Below are 15673 nucleotides of genomic sequence, written 5' to 3'. Positions count from 1 at the left end.
AGAGAGAGAGAGAGACAGAGAGAGAGAGAGAGAGAGAGAGAGAGACAGAGAAGGGGACAAACGCCGTGCAACCATGATTACCAATGTCGTGTCGAGTTTGTAGTTCGCGTTGTGTGTCGGTTCGAATTACCGGTGTCTGCAAGCATGTCGCGGTAGACATGCGAAGATCGTCGCGTCACTTAGCGAGATCATGCGACGACGACTCCGGCAAGTTTCGCCGAGGACGTGCTGTGGGCCAGCGACGACGACGCGTCGTCGAATGCATGCAAATAACGTTGTTGCGCCCGCTCGACGAAGGAGAATATGATATTCCGCCTGTGCCAGCTAAGCTCCAATCGAGCACCAGTGCCGAGCTTTCTCGGGACACGCACGTACATTGTAATTCGAGTTTGGCCAAGGAATTAGCCGAAGTGCGAAGCCACAATAGAAACTTTGGTGCGCGAGTTCATGTATACAGCATCATAGATGCCGATATATAGAGCATATATCTGGGAATATGGGCAACTAAGATCACGCTGGAAGTATACAAGTCAATAAAATGTGTATTGTACTAGCTTGGTAATTATATATTTAATTGATAAGTATTATATTTTATAAGAAAATTTTCCAACAACAGACAGAGATATTCTTTGTAAACATTTATTTTTTATTTAAGAAATTCCAGGACATTTTAAAATTAAAAAAATTTCCTGATTAATTGCATAGATATAAAAACAAGCGACGCTAAATTATCAATTACCCATGAATTGGCAAAAATAAATTAATTCTAAACGAGGAAGTGTAGATAGGTAACTAAATAAGATAATAAATCGGTATGAAAAGGGCTTTTTATACAAGGGACAGCAGTCACGTTTTCGTGTTTCTTATGGCGGTCTCAGAGCGGATTACGCCGTTTCAGTGTTATCCTGCGCGCTCTTCGGGGTTTTATCGGCCGCTTCGTTTTGTTCTTTCTCGCGTGCGGGCTGGTGACTCGCACCTCGAAGACAAAGTGCCGAGAGAATTTTCCGGGTTAGCCTCGTTCCGGAAAAAGACCAGCGAAACGACACACGGTGCGGGCGAACGATGCGCGGTACCGGCCGATAAATATATATCAAGTTAAATCCGGCTTTTTTTCCCGTAGAAATGCCAGAAATCGCGCTATGTCAATTCGGACCTTGTTTCTCTCCATCTTGGCGAACTCGTTGGCGACATCTAATTAGATGCAGTATATAGGATTTTGTCCGAAATTTTCATCTTGGAGGCTAAAGAATCAATTTTTACGAAATATTATGATACACTACCGTAATTTCAATAATGTTAAAAAAATATCTATTATATAGCACAATGATTCATATATGCGATGAATCTTAAATCTTTAACAAGTCGCACTTTTTAATACAACCTGGGATTTAGAAAATGTGAACATCAAACACGCTATTTGCCACTGAATCGCTAATCCTAAATTGATTTCTCGTCAATAATTTACTGGAATGACAAGCGAAACGTAGTCCGCATCTTGCTTCGCTTTATCCGCTTTTCGAATCAGTCTCCCTCGATTTAATGCACTCTCCGAACTATAGACCCCAGCAAGTTCCTTTCGTGAGCAATTCTCTCTCTCTCTCTCTCTCTCTCTCTCTCTCTCTCTTCCCCTTCCCCCTCTCTCAGTGGAGAGTGGCTTCCTGACAGAAATCCGAAGATATCCACGGCATCGATTTCAATCAATCCTGTTGCCGCCACCTCGCCTCGTCTCTCTTTCACTTTTCCAGTCCTTCTCGCGAAGTTTCCCATTTATGTCTTGAGAAATTGCTGTTTCCCCACTGGCATTCATTTGCACCGGGCGAATTTACTCTCTCGCCAGTACTTATCACGAATACGGCTGACATACCATTAACGCTATATGAAATCGACAATAGCATTCCTTTAATGAAACACTTTGTAGAGATCTGTGTTGATTAGACCGCGCCGATATTAATGTGGATTTTTGATGTTTCAGATTTGTCCGTTTGTAATATTCATTTATATTATTTTTGTAATTAAAAATCAGTTTATTGAATATGCTTCTGAAATCTCAGTATAGTTCAAATTATATGATTTAAATAAAACTGTATACATTATAATGTATACATTTACTACATATTTGTAAACAGTACGTATTATAATACATACTGTTACAACAGTATATACTTTTTATTTATACGCTGTATTGTATCACATTTGTAATAAACTGCAGTGTATGTATTTTTAAATCCGAGAATAATTAGAGAGTAAAGTAATAAGAGCAATTTTCTCTCTCTAAAAACGAAAAAAATTCTCCAAGTTTTTTTTTCACCGTTGTTGCAACGCAATTTTTCTGCGAAAGCAGCAAAACACAGCCTGTTAATCGAAAAAGCACATCACGGAACAATTAAGCGTGCTGCGCGCAGTGTACCTGCTACATTCAGTTGTTATCCATGAAATTCGCACTTCGCTCGGTCGAGTTTTAATGATCTATTAAAACCGTAGCAATCGAGTTTTACCGGGACAGGCGGGACTACCGTCTCGATACGTACTGACTATGTCGAACATGCAACTCCCCCTCGCACTCCTTGCATCGGAAAAAACGTGGACAAAGAACTCGTTTGTTTGTTATTGCCTCTGATTCGATACAAGTATATCGAAAAAGTTCCATACGTAATCGCCAATTAAGTCGCATAAGTTTGTTAAAATCTGATCCTTCTACGGATAGAATTTTGACGATGAAAAGTGTTAATGTTTAAAAATTAATTGACAGTAATACGCTTTCCGTGGTTTATCTCTTTCAATGTTTTATCTCTTATTTTTCATGAGGTTTCATAAGATAATAGACATAAATTGTCAGCCTAACTCGCAGGCTGTCATGCGACGCCTTCACATGCTCGCTTTCTGCATACGAGGCACACTCGATGGTGTCTCGTAAATTAAAGGGCACAATGGCCGACGTGGTAACGTCGTAGCCCCTCTTCAAACTGGAAACCTGAGGATAAAACGTGAGGATGATCGAGAGGATAGCCAGCGAGAAATGGCGGAAAACAAAGGAAGATAGATCTGCGAGATATTTCTTTACGCGATAAATTGAAAATAATGTCTGGCATTAACTCTTAAAAAATTCATTTTGAACATATTTAATATATATATTATAGCATATTTAATTTTATAATAATATAAAATACGATAATATAAATATAATTTGGAGTAGAATAAATTAAAGGTAATATTACAAATAAAATATAAATAATAATAAAGCGTGTGCGTAAATCGTACATATTATAATAAACTATAATAATAAACATAAATTAAAGTAACTTAACTCTAGAATAATTGATTTTTTAATATTTTATTAATATAATAAATAATTATTAATAAGTTAGATAGTTCAATAGCACGCCTAATGTTAATGCATAAAATGTAATATTAATGCAATAAAAATCCGCATCCGCTTCTTAACCTATTTGAATCCACAGTGCGATGCTCGCGAGAGAAGGGCGGTGGTTTGAGTGCAGGTAAGAGGCTTAAACAAGGGAGGCTCGTTAGGAACAAGTGGCGTCGATTAAAAACGCCGACCCCGCTCTCACTGTGATACGTCGGCAAATACGCGAAGGTGCTTTTCTTCAAGCTGCATTTTCTTTTCTCCCCTTGTTCTTTATTTTTTATACATCCTTTTTTTTACTTCCTTTTTTCTTATCCGTATAGCGTTGTCTTCTACCATAATGCTCAGATTTTAGATGAAAAGACTTTTACCATGAAGCAATTGTTTTCTCTTCATGAAACAGTTCATATTCGAGGAAGTCTAAATTAATGGCAAAAGAACAATAAGATTTAGATTATTAAACCGAGAAGTTTATCCGAAAGGAACATGCGAAAAAATGCGGAATATTTTATTAACAAAATTTAATTCCAATGTAGAGAAATATTATCTTTTCTTATCGAACTAGAAATAAGTTTAACTTGCATAAAAATAGATTCATATTTTTTTTAACTTAATTTATTTACTGTATAATTGTTGAGTACAGCTTCTGAAACTATAAAGGCGCCAACTCATCCCGAACAGCTCGCACACCGCTAGTCTTCCCCATATTGCCAAGTAATATCTTGTAATATTGCACAGTTACTCGCGTGCGGCCAAGTGGAATACATGCGCGGGCGCCTACTTTTCCCTGACGCGTTTTGCATAATTTGAGTGGAGAAATGGAATTCGTGGCATGTCGGAAAAGCGCGCGGCATATAGAACGTTCTGTTTAAGACTAACGATACGTCAGTCAAAGTTATAATAACGTAATGTATAATAATATTTAAAGCGGGCGCGTACGTTGCGCGAGATTGTCTGGCATTCTCTCGCATTTTGCCTTAGGGAATGGCACGGGACACGGTAGACCCGCGATAAACGATTCGCGCTAGAATCTCATAATATTAGATCTCTGCAGTATTTGACCTATATTAACCTCGTTTTGCTAAATGTACTAATTTTCTCTCGACAAGAGAACATACCACGAGAGAGAAAAAGAAAGAGAAAAAAAGCTTTCTTGAATGATATTGTTAGACTTTTCTAATTCACATGCTTATGCTTCTAAAACTATAATACTTCTAAAAGTACAATATTTCCATTGTAAAATTTTAAATAATTAAATGGGACTCAATAAACAGCCACTCAATTAAAAATTTAGGAATCTGCGATTAGCACGTTATACAGGTTAAAAAGTTATAAGTGAATCGCGATGCAATTCTTATTTATAACCGCTTGAGAGATGATTGTTATTACATGTGTTATCGTCCAGATTTTCCTCTCGATCGTTTGAAGTGAAATAACGAGCTGCAGCAAGCTTGCAACCTTCAGAGACCAGCGACTCCGTTCGCGGTTTCTCGAATGTTACACCGACATAAATTCCGACCTGTACCCGCCGGCAGTAAATCCATCCTTGGGGATCGATCAACGGTGCAATCGCAATAAAACGTTATTGTTGTGTACCGAGAGGACGGATGGAGAACAAACCGCCGCATCACCCTGTTGAAAAAAAAAACGTAGGCTTGCCCTATTTTACTATTCATTTCTTAAGAAGAATAGCGACGAAATATAAACATTTTTCAACGTTGACAGAGTCAAATTCCGTAAAGCTTCGTTTAAGGGAGGAAAAGGAAAACAGCGCTTTTTAATTAAAGGTATGGAAGCGCGCTTCTCCACGGCTGTATACGACGAAATTATGCAGAATACCGGAGGGATGAGGGCAGACAAAGAAACTCAATAATTCGATACGATGAAAAACGCATTCCCCGGGTGCAAGCAATCAGCATGAAAGCTTATTGTCGTTCTCGTTCTCCCGGTCGGGAAGACAATGGCGGATCCCGCGATTACGGGACTTAGGCGGCACACGGTAAATTCACACAAGATCGTATCGTATCGTCACAAGCCATTACGTTATTATTACAACGCCGCGCGGCAGTTTGTCCGTATTATCCTTAATGGCAGCGCGGCAGTCGTATCTCTTCCTTCTTCGGGGCTCTATGTCCCATATGGCGAAACGCGAAAGGGTACCGGTATACCTACGCGATATCATAAACGCAAGAATTACGTCACCGAGTATCGTAACACATGTCCACATGCGTCTTCAAACGAGACGCAAGGGAACAAAGCACTTCTGAAATCGATTAATTTAACTTCGGAAATTATTCAAAGTCATCTTTCGTTCAATTCATTAAAATTGCGAATTTCCAATTCGTCCAGTAGGGAAAGAGTCTCCACTGATTACATTTTGAAATTAGATTATTCAAAGTCGATTTTTCTTTGGCGAGGAAGATTTTATCACGCAACTTTTAATGTCAATATTAAGTATCTTACAATTATTCTGACCAGCCGAATAAATTATTCTAATAATTAAGCCGCAAATCAAAATTCTATTGGATAGGCCTATCGTTTATTTGGTTCTCCCTGAATTTTCCAAATTTAACAGAATTGTTTTTAAAACTACAAAATTGTCGGGTTATTGTTTCCAAATTGATCGAAATAAGTCAGAGAGAGAAAGAGAGAGATGGGCTGTTAGATCTGACCACCCAGTAGATATCCTGCGCGAAACATATGTCTCGTCGTGTGAAGATACGAAGATACAACGGTCGTACAACGCGCTTTTATCTCGCGGCGCACGCGATATCGGGGTGGTCCAGGAACCGAGCACGAAATACTCGCTCCCTGGTCTGGCAGCGTCTCGGGGGAGGAAACGGCTGCGTGCATTGCGATCCCGCGCGCGCGGTAGGTATGCACCACGTCCTGCGACCTACATCAACAACGGGCGCGAGTACAGCGAGAGCGAGGATACATTATTACTGCCATCGGAAAGCGAAGCTCTCTCCGATGCGATGGTAGTGCGACGGCCGGAGGGTGTTTCAGGGTCGGTTGCCATGGCGATACGCTGGGACTGCTGCCACGGGGGTGCAGCCTGGAATATCCACCCTCCTGCCTCTTTTCCGCGATTCCCTCCTCTCCCTGCTTCCCTCCCTCGACCATCTCTTCCCTCCCTCTCGCTTTCTCTTTCCCTCTCTTCTCTCTGTTTCTCCCTCCTCTACCGTTGCCACCGCTCTCACCGTTTGCGTTTTTCTCCCCCGTATACATACGTATTCACTCGGCCGCCCTCTCCACCATCCCCGACCACCTTCCTCATCGTCCTTGCCGGCCCTTTCGCCTCTTTTGTTCCCAAGCTGACTCCCTTTCAACGGAGGCAACGGTGGCTGGCTTTGGCCTCTCTTCTTTTCTTCCCTTCTCCGACATCTAATCGCGCATCGTCCACCACACGATTTTATTTCGTCATGGCGAGTTTAATCCTGGCACTGCGCTGCACTGCGTTATATGTTTCTGCTTCGCTTTCGCGGTATTGTTGTGCGATAACGATCGATAATGCGTAATAACGGCCCGCGAAACGTGACTATCGCATCGACGAAATTTCACGAAGGCCCGACATGTTCATCGCGGATCGTGACCGATCACGAGTCGCAAGCTTGAACAAGCGACTTCATTAGTAATTGCTCTTCAGCGATAATATCTAAACTGTCGATATAATTGCTTGTTATCAATATCAATAGTTACGTACTCATGTCTTAAGAAAATTTTGATATAAAAATATATTAAATCTGAAGTTACGTTTGTATTTGAGAGAAATGCAGAAATTAACATAATAAGTTGGCTAATTATTCGGTTGAAAAACATTTCATATTATGACATGTTTAATAATTCATACGCACACGCGTGCGAATTATATATTTAACTTAACATTATAATTTAAAAATGTATTTAGTTAATATACTTAAAACTCTCGCTGAAGACGCTTTTTACTCATTGATCGAAGAATTCTGTTTTTCCGTAATCAATAATCGATCAGCGTTATAAAAATATTGATATTCCTGTCATTATATAAACCGTATAATTGCATATTCACACACCGAAGAGAGATAAAGGAAATCCCTATTATAATGAGCGTGCCGGAATCCCGGACCCGCTTGTTAAAAAGCAATTACTCCTCGTCGTACGAAGAGCCGTTCGCAACGAGACTACTTCTCGCTTGAAAATCGCTCGCTTTGCGTTCTTACTTTGCTACCTTGAATTACTCATTGCCGCTCGGCCGACTCTCAAAGGTCGCGGGAAACGCGTTTGTCGCGTGCGAATCGCGTTTATTCCCCGAGTCGCGTAAATTTCCCGTGGCTGAGAGAAGAAGGAGAAAAAGGAAGAAGGGGTGAAGAATAAGAAAAAGAAGAGGAGGAAAGAAAGCGACCGACGCCGCGGGAAGAGAACGTCGCTGGAGATATATACGACGGCGCGCGGCGCTGCCGCGGGTAAATTGTAATCGCGCCGCTTTCTTCCGAGTGCACATGCATGACTGCAACCGTATCGTGCATTTCGTGACAAAGTGCCCCACCGATACTTGCGTGGTGCACGCGCGCCTCGCGAAAAGAATGTGCACTCGCGGATAATTTTATTCGCCGCGAAAAGCGCCTTTAATAGCGACGTCATACAATATATTTAGGTCTTTATCCCGTCCCAGTCGGTATATCGCTCGTATTTACGAATAATTCCATAAGCGCACGAGCGCGCTTTTAATAACGATTCATTCAATCTCGTGCAGTGGAGAGATTTCTCGCGGAAAGATATATTTTCCTGGATCCCTCGCTGTTTTTCCCGTCAGATCTCTCCGGGCAATTTCGCCGGGTTCGCTAATTAACTTTTAACAGGAACAAATAGATAACGCGCAGTCGGGTTATAAGCTAAGCGACCTCGTTTTTCCCGGGTACGCATGAAGAATTATTTTTCTATACAAGAGAATCAAGGAAAAATACACAAGTACGTATATATTATAACTCATAATTCTTCCTTCGTTCTATACACGAATAATTAACGTGTACTATATTTTTATCGTATTAACATTATCAATCGATAAAGACTCGAGTCTTTAAAATAAATTTTGAAAGAATCCACGATTAATATTCTAAATATGAATTAATAATTATATTTAAAAATCCGAATATTTTACGAATTTATTATAATAATCTTTTTGAAATTTACTATCTTTATTCTCTCTCTCTCTCTCTCTCTCTCTCTCTCTCTCTCTCTCTCTCTCTCTCTCTCTCTTTCTCTCTCTCCGCTTTTTCTCTTCTTTTCTCTGCTTTATAAAATACTAATTTCAACTACCCAACGTTGACCGGAATCCGGGATTATCACAAGGTGTCAATGGGATTTAAATCAGAGGGAGGGAGTCCAGGTTTCATAATAGCCCGCATTTTCCGCAGGGATCTAGAGAGTAATTGTGCAAAATATGGTCCAGATTGGTCAAAGGATTTAGAAGTTAATAGAGAGAACATACAGACAGACATTCTATTTTATATACACATAATAGATGTGTAAAATCAGATTATTACATAAATCAGAAGTTAAGGAGCTTTCTCGAGGGAAATGACAATCACGGAGAACACGACTGTCCGCGAACAGTCGTTAATTACCGTTGTTCGAATGTCAGACAATGCGAGAGAGTACCAATTGTACTTTCGCCCATTGCCCGCGAAATGTACATTGATCATCCGCGAAGCGGGTGAGTTGAGGCGATTAATCAGAGCGCGATAGACGTCACGAGGATACCTTCTCGGTGAAGTCGATGCCGTAACCATCGCCGCTAACGAAACACGTGTCAGCGCGCGTTAAGTCGCAAACCCCAGAGAACCAGTGCGACACGCTCGTTAATCACCAACACGTCGAGCGTGATGGATTAAAATCAGCGGCGCATCCCTGCGTGCCACTTTCTTTCTTCGCGAATCATTTCTCCCTTCGATCAGACGTTTTCATAGGTTCTTCAAGGTTTTTGCGGGTTTGAGTTACGCTGACATTACAGAGCTGTTAAAACTGAATTTTTTTTTTTATTTTTTGGAAAAATATTTGAAAAGATATTAAAAGTAATGTAGCTATCTTACTGCTTCGAGAAAGAATGTTATTAACTCTAAAAAATAAAAGTATTAAAATATGTAAAGGTATATAAAGGTACATAAAAAGCAATCTAAAAATATATAAAGATAAAATTTTACACCAACCATCAAAGACATATTTAAGTATATGTATATATATATATAGCCTTTACACTTTTATGTAACTATTTAACATTTTATAAGATATGTAATATTGCTTCCAGTTTAATTACAATTTCAAAAGAAAACAATTATTTCACAGGCAGCTTTTATAATCTGCTCTTATTTAGCAACTTTCTAAGAAATTTTATTCTTATAAAATTATTATCAATTGACCCTAACATTTTCTTTTCTCTGATCACAGGTATCTTCTACGTTTACCATTTAGTTCGCGCTGAAGTATCGAAGGGCGCGTAAAAATAACTGCGGCATTATCGTCAATGACATATTAACGAGAAAAAATCCACAATGTGGGTATCTATGATCTATAATTACATATTATTAGTCCAACGATTATTGTTAAAATTACATTGTTTTTACGCTCTCATAGCGTGACGGGTGAGATTAGCGATGAGGAAGTTTTAATGAATCAATTGCTGAGATATAAGATAGTATTGTCGTGGATCGAAGTAACACTTAAAAAAAAAAATCTGTGTTATTTCGCTGATGTAATTCTCGTAATCAAATATTCCATAAACAACTAGGTAAATCGCGTGTGATTAAAATTATTAAATCTTTTAAAAAGTGCTAAATTAACGATATAACAAACCGAATCTCCTATCGTCGAGAACGATTGTACGTAAACGCTGTAAAACGTAACTACAAGGCGATATCTCAGGAATCCACTTATACTTCATCTTCGGAATTGCAAGAATGGCATTCGGAATTTGAGAAGAATATCTTCACGAAATGGGAACTTACCGCGCTCATATTTCTGGATCTGGGATAACTCTTAGATTCTCCGTATCCGAGCGTTCGCGTAATGTCTAAGATTGATGCGTAAGATATACCGGGAAGAGAAAGCATATTTCGAGGAAAACGAGCGAGCAAGAAAATAGAAAATCCGTCCGAGAAGCCACGCGAAGAGCTGGCGCCGCGCGCCGCGCTTCCCGTTATCAGACAATTGAAATTTCCGACGAGAGATAAGCATCGCGACTCGTTTCTCGTAACCCGACGATCGACAGATAGCTGCACCGAAATTCCGTCTTTTAGACTGCCTGGCATTATTTTCCTCCCCGGAGCGGCAAAAGAAACGCGATTTATCCACATTGTTCGAAGAAAGGGAATTCTTTGCGTGTAGAATTCGCGGAAAAATGACACGAAGACGTAGGAAAATGGAAAGAGCGTCGACTTCGAGTCGAGTAATAAATGACCGCGATGAATAATAATTCGGTTATTGAAAGTAAATTCCGGCCGATACGAGAGTTTTCCAACTCGCAGCATTAGCCTAGTTCTCGGATAAGGCCCTTCCTCCACTTCTTCTCCGCGGAGACTCGCCTCTCCTCCTTTCCCTCTCGTCGACCACTTTGCTATGCTTTCTTTATTCCGCGAAGCCACGTCCGCATAATGGCTATTCAGATATCGAATCGATTTATTTCCTCGGGAGCTTTCGAAAACTTCGCCCATCTCTGCTGTGAACTTGGAATAGTCTCTCTCTCTCTCTCTTCTCTCCTTTTCTCCTTTTCTCTCTTTCTCTCATTCCTCTATCTCGCTTTCGCGGTGCACTTTGGGGTCCCGAGACCCTGGACTTGCCATAGAGCGTGAAATGTTCATTGGGTCACATTCGTTTCGCAAAACTTTTATCGCCACATTTTGTCTAAATCTTCTAAATCGACCGTTAAGAGAAGCACTTGAGATAAATTGCAATTTATGCTCCCAGCCCAACACAAATTGAGAATTTATTTATACATTGAAATATGTAATAATTTCTTTCATAAATTAAAAACGCATGTTTTTTCTATTTAAAATTATTTTATAAATTATGATCCAATATATTTTATAAATGAATAATAATCATATTTTATTGTTATTTAAATCTAATTATGCTAATAACAATGACGTAAGTTATAGTTAACAATTAATATTATGTGTTAATTTACCGGAAAATTCAGTTTTGATGTAACAATCGAACGCTTTAAAAGCATCTTCTTAGTCAGGAAATTCGATGTAATCGAGTGACAGATAGACGGTTTAATTATACGGATAAATGGATAGATGGATGGAGAGTTAGTTTCATTAGATAGATAAATGGATATGTGGGTAGATTTATACCTAGTTAGGTCAATTATCGAAGAGATTCCAATATAATGCTATCAGGACGATTGCTTCTCTACAAATGTGATTAAAATCACATCCAATTAAGAAAAGCGGACGGAAAAGTCGATAACCGTTAATGGAAAGACCAAGCGACTGAATGAATAGTATCACATTTTCATGAAAGTTGTTCTCCTTACATGCACATAATATACGATATACAAAATAGTTTTCGTAAAAAATAATATCATGAATTCAAATCGTATATTTTTGCACATAGATTAATATTTTTTCTTACTGCTTAATTTTATTTAACTTAAAAATTACGAAAAAGCTTAAAACTTAAAAGAACAAAACAAAAACTAAGTATCATTAAAATATATATATTGGAGATATCGCAATATTTATAAAGAACGATTAAGGAAGGAATAAGATAAAAATTGGAAGGAGATAGTTTATCGATTTTTGTGGATGTAAGTCAATTGCATTCTCTCGAGACTAGCGTTCGATGGAGAAGAATAAAACTTGATATATAACTAAACTTATCTTAATTTCTTAACTTCTTAACTTTTAGTTTCGCCCATATACATATACAGCAATATGAATAGGTTACTAGGACGAGCACATTAAGTCTTCGCGAGAAACTACTCGGGAGAATAGTTTAAGTGCCTTTCTAGAGAAAGCTCATCAAGATGCTCGTCAAATAATTAATGCTCTCCTCGAAAAGAGACGAAGCGCCTTAAGATTCACTTTGACGTGTCTTCAATGAACACGCGACTATTCACCCAATAATCGCAAAAAAATTTCGTGATGTTCATTTTCAAATCTTAATTTTTTAGACGCACTAAACTTCATAAAACTAAACGATACAAAACATTACCAGTTGTTATATCAAACTAATTATCGTTAAACAAATATATAACATCTAAATTACATATTAGAAAATTTTTAATTCAAGTAAAGTTAAATAAAAAATTAAATATAAAAAAATTTTTTTTATCTTTTAATAGTACATTTTTAGTTTACTGAGATTTACGAATTTTCTCTCAAACATGTTCAACGTCAAATCTTTAAATGGCCATAATGAAGCGTAGCTGAGCGAATTGAATTTTCTGGTATTGCGAAATGAGACTGCGATGGCAAATTGTCTAACCTTATTCGGGTATCCGTTGTATCTGAGCAGCTTCTTGCAACACTTGCCATGGTTCTCATAGTAAAACATCTGCACCATGTCCGCGCGATCGGTCGCGCCGCTGACGGTGAACGGCGCCCTAGATGATGATTGCGGTTGTTGTTGCTGTTGCTGCTGGGCCGGCGATTGCCGACGCCCCAGTGGCACGCACGGGCACCACCCTGAGACCATCACACCGATCGGGCCCGTCGCCGGCCCGATTCGTCTGATCGAATACTTCGAATTCTTCCTCGCTTCCTCGTTTCTTCGAGGATCACTTCGCTTCGCTGAAGACAAGTCTCTTCATTGTGCCCCTCTGTCGCCAACTCCTCGCCTCCTCGGAAAGTAATTCTGTACTTTGTTTCCAACTTCAAGAAATTCTTATAACGGAGATCTCATTAGAAATCTGGTAATTTTTAACTGTGAATTATTGTGTAATGAATAGTTATGCGTCGTGCGGCTTCGTTAACGTATGCTTTTACAAGAGGAACAAATTTGAAGCGGTGGCGACGATGGTTGTCACGTGGCGTAAATTTGGCAACGAGTATTATTTTGTATTATCTGCCGTTTGGCGATGAGCACTATAAAGATCTGAAACAAGAAAAAGGAATGGATTAGAGATAACTGTATTAGATATATGTATATATGCAAATGGATTTAGTCTTCTTAACTACATGTTCTTATTGCTGTCTCCAAAGCGCTAACACATTTGTCTTATCTTGAGCACAAAAGTATAACAAACAGCAGATAAACAGAAGAGGAAAATCGTCAGCCATGAATCCTGAAGATTAAACGAGCTTCGTGTTTGCGCTATCTGCACTGTACATCGTTTTTCATAAGAAAGAAACTAACATTTATGCTGCTTCGAAATTGGATGTAACTGCCTTTTACTACGAATGAACGAAGTGCATTCGTGAAACACAGCGGAGCTTAATTCCGAGGTGGGTCAATTAAATCCGAGCTCTCTCGCGAAACATCAGGACGAAACTGCGAAACGTGGCGGACATCAAAGAGGGGAGCGAATTCCGCCAGAATATCTGCATCAAGCTGCACCGTTCGCTCCATCGCGAATGTCGTTCGTGCTTTTCAGACTTTTGAAGAAATCTGTCCGATTAAATCCGAGTACATGTCGCTTCGAATTACGGCCGGATCCATTACCGCGCCAAAAAAGCATGCTCTCCGTAAATCAACGGCCGTTAGATTTGCCGTTCGATCTCCGTGACTTAAATTAACGACTGCTGCAAAAAGCGCGGTAGGTTGATAAATTGGTGGATAGATGGATAGGCGCCGTAGATGGATGAATTTCCTCCCGCCATATAGATTCCCTAAAGACGACCTGAGATAAATAGATATAATTTATTTAGATCTTGAGGCGCGCGGGTTTCGTAAGATACGAGGAAGAGAAACTAGAACGTGATGTCTAAGATTGGTGATAAAATATGTGATTAATGGCTAACACAGCCACATTAATTGTTACATGTGATTAATGTGGCTAACACAGCCATATTAATTACATGAATTTTTAAGTTACAATGTTTGCAAATAATTAATATATTTTGAACTGTAATTAACTTCTTTCTTTCAAAAAACTAATATATCGAGAAATAATTACGGTAAACATAGTGTCACTAACTAACGTTACTAACTTTGATTAAATAATGCCCTTATATTGCACCTAGAATTCTTTCCATAAGATGTACGTAAGAATTAATTTAATTATTAACTATTAACTTAAACTAGAAAAAAATAATGTATTATTAATAGAAAGGCGGTTTTCTGTTTAAAACGACTTTTTTACTGATATGTTGCATGCGTAATGGTATATGCAAATCATTCGATTACATCGCGGAGCCATCCGAGAAATTGTCAGTGGAGACGTACGTTTTATTTCCTGACAAAACAAAACGAACGCAATGCAAACTGACTAAAGTAGGCGGTGGAGCGAGGGAGGAAGAGATGGTGAAGCCATAAAGATGAGAAAAACAACAGGAATTTGCAATTCATGAGAAACGTCGTCGTCGTCGGCCGTGCGTTAGTCACAGAATGCGCGACCTAATTTAAGAATGGAAAATTTGCGCTGTGTCTCCCCTACTCTTGGGTAATAAACGCGTCGCATACTGTGCAAACATCATTCGGCTTACAGAAAATATAGCGAGAAAAATTTCCACCTTCCGTTTTCTTCAACAAAAGATCGACAGTAAGTAGTTCCATCAAAAAATGCAACTTTTTCCATTTTAGCGGAATCTTGATCGAAAAATATGTCCTATTTTCTTAACATTATGTAGACAGATAGATATAAGGTTTATATTTAAGCTCGGGATACATAGAAATGTCTTAGTATGTAAAATAAAAGAATAAAAGTTACACAAAAAGAATATTCATTAGGAGAGAATATGCTCAGCGAAGGAATCCGGCGAAGAAAAATATAGCGGTATCTCCGAGTTATCCTGTAGAATGTGCAGTCGCGTTAGTCGGAGAAAGATTAATCGGGCCACGATTTATATGTGTTTCCGGTGGAGGTGCGAAGACGCCTCTTTCGCGTTTCCCAAGACAAAGCCGAACGCACTTCGCGCAAACTCGCCCAGGGCTTTCCGCAGTTTCCTCAAATTTTGAATCTAATTCCTGTCCGACCTCGTAATACGGGTCGCCGAGGTGCCGAGAGGACGCGCGATAAGTTTGCTTTACGGTTGTGCCAGATGACGTCGTCTCGAGCCCGCGTTTAATAAAGCGCAGGCCGTGAACCGTGAGTAGCCCGAGATCTGCCTCCTGCAGAGAGAGAAAGAGAGACTTTCAAATCATCCGGCACGCGTCGTAAAGAGGTGT

General features: G+C 39.3%; 1 protein-coding gene across 1 annotated transcript in view; it reads right to left on the bottom strand.

Moving 5' to 3' along the window:
• The window catches only part of LOC112459973, a 34260-nt gene extending 20823 nt beyond the window's left edge, over positions 1-13437 (bottom strand). Inside the window, exon 1 of the mRNA XM_025024359.1 lies at positions 12833-13437. Within this exon, the coding sequence (XP_024880127.1) occupies positions 12833-13042 (210 nt within the window). The 5' untranslated portion in view covers positions 13043-13437. The remainder of the gene's footprint in view (positions 1-12832) is intronic.
• Positions 13438-15673: the final 2236 nt, after the last annotated feature.

The sequence above is a fragment of the Temnothorax curvispinosus genome, unplaced genomic scaffold, assembly GCF_003070985.1.
Source record: "Temnothorax curvispinosus isolate PA1 unplaced genomic scaffold, ASM307098v1 QBEX01010277.1, whole genome shotgun sequence".
Classification (NCBI taxonomy): Eukaryota; Metazoa; Arthropoda; class Insecta; order Hymenoptera; family Formicidae; genus Temnothorax; species Temnothorax curvispinosus.
The sequence above is the reverse complement of the archived record's forward strand: the minus strand, read 5'-3'. Positions and strand labels throughout refer to the sequence as shown.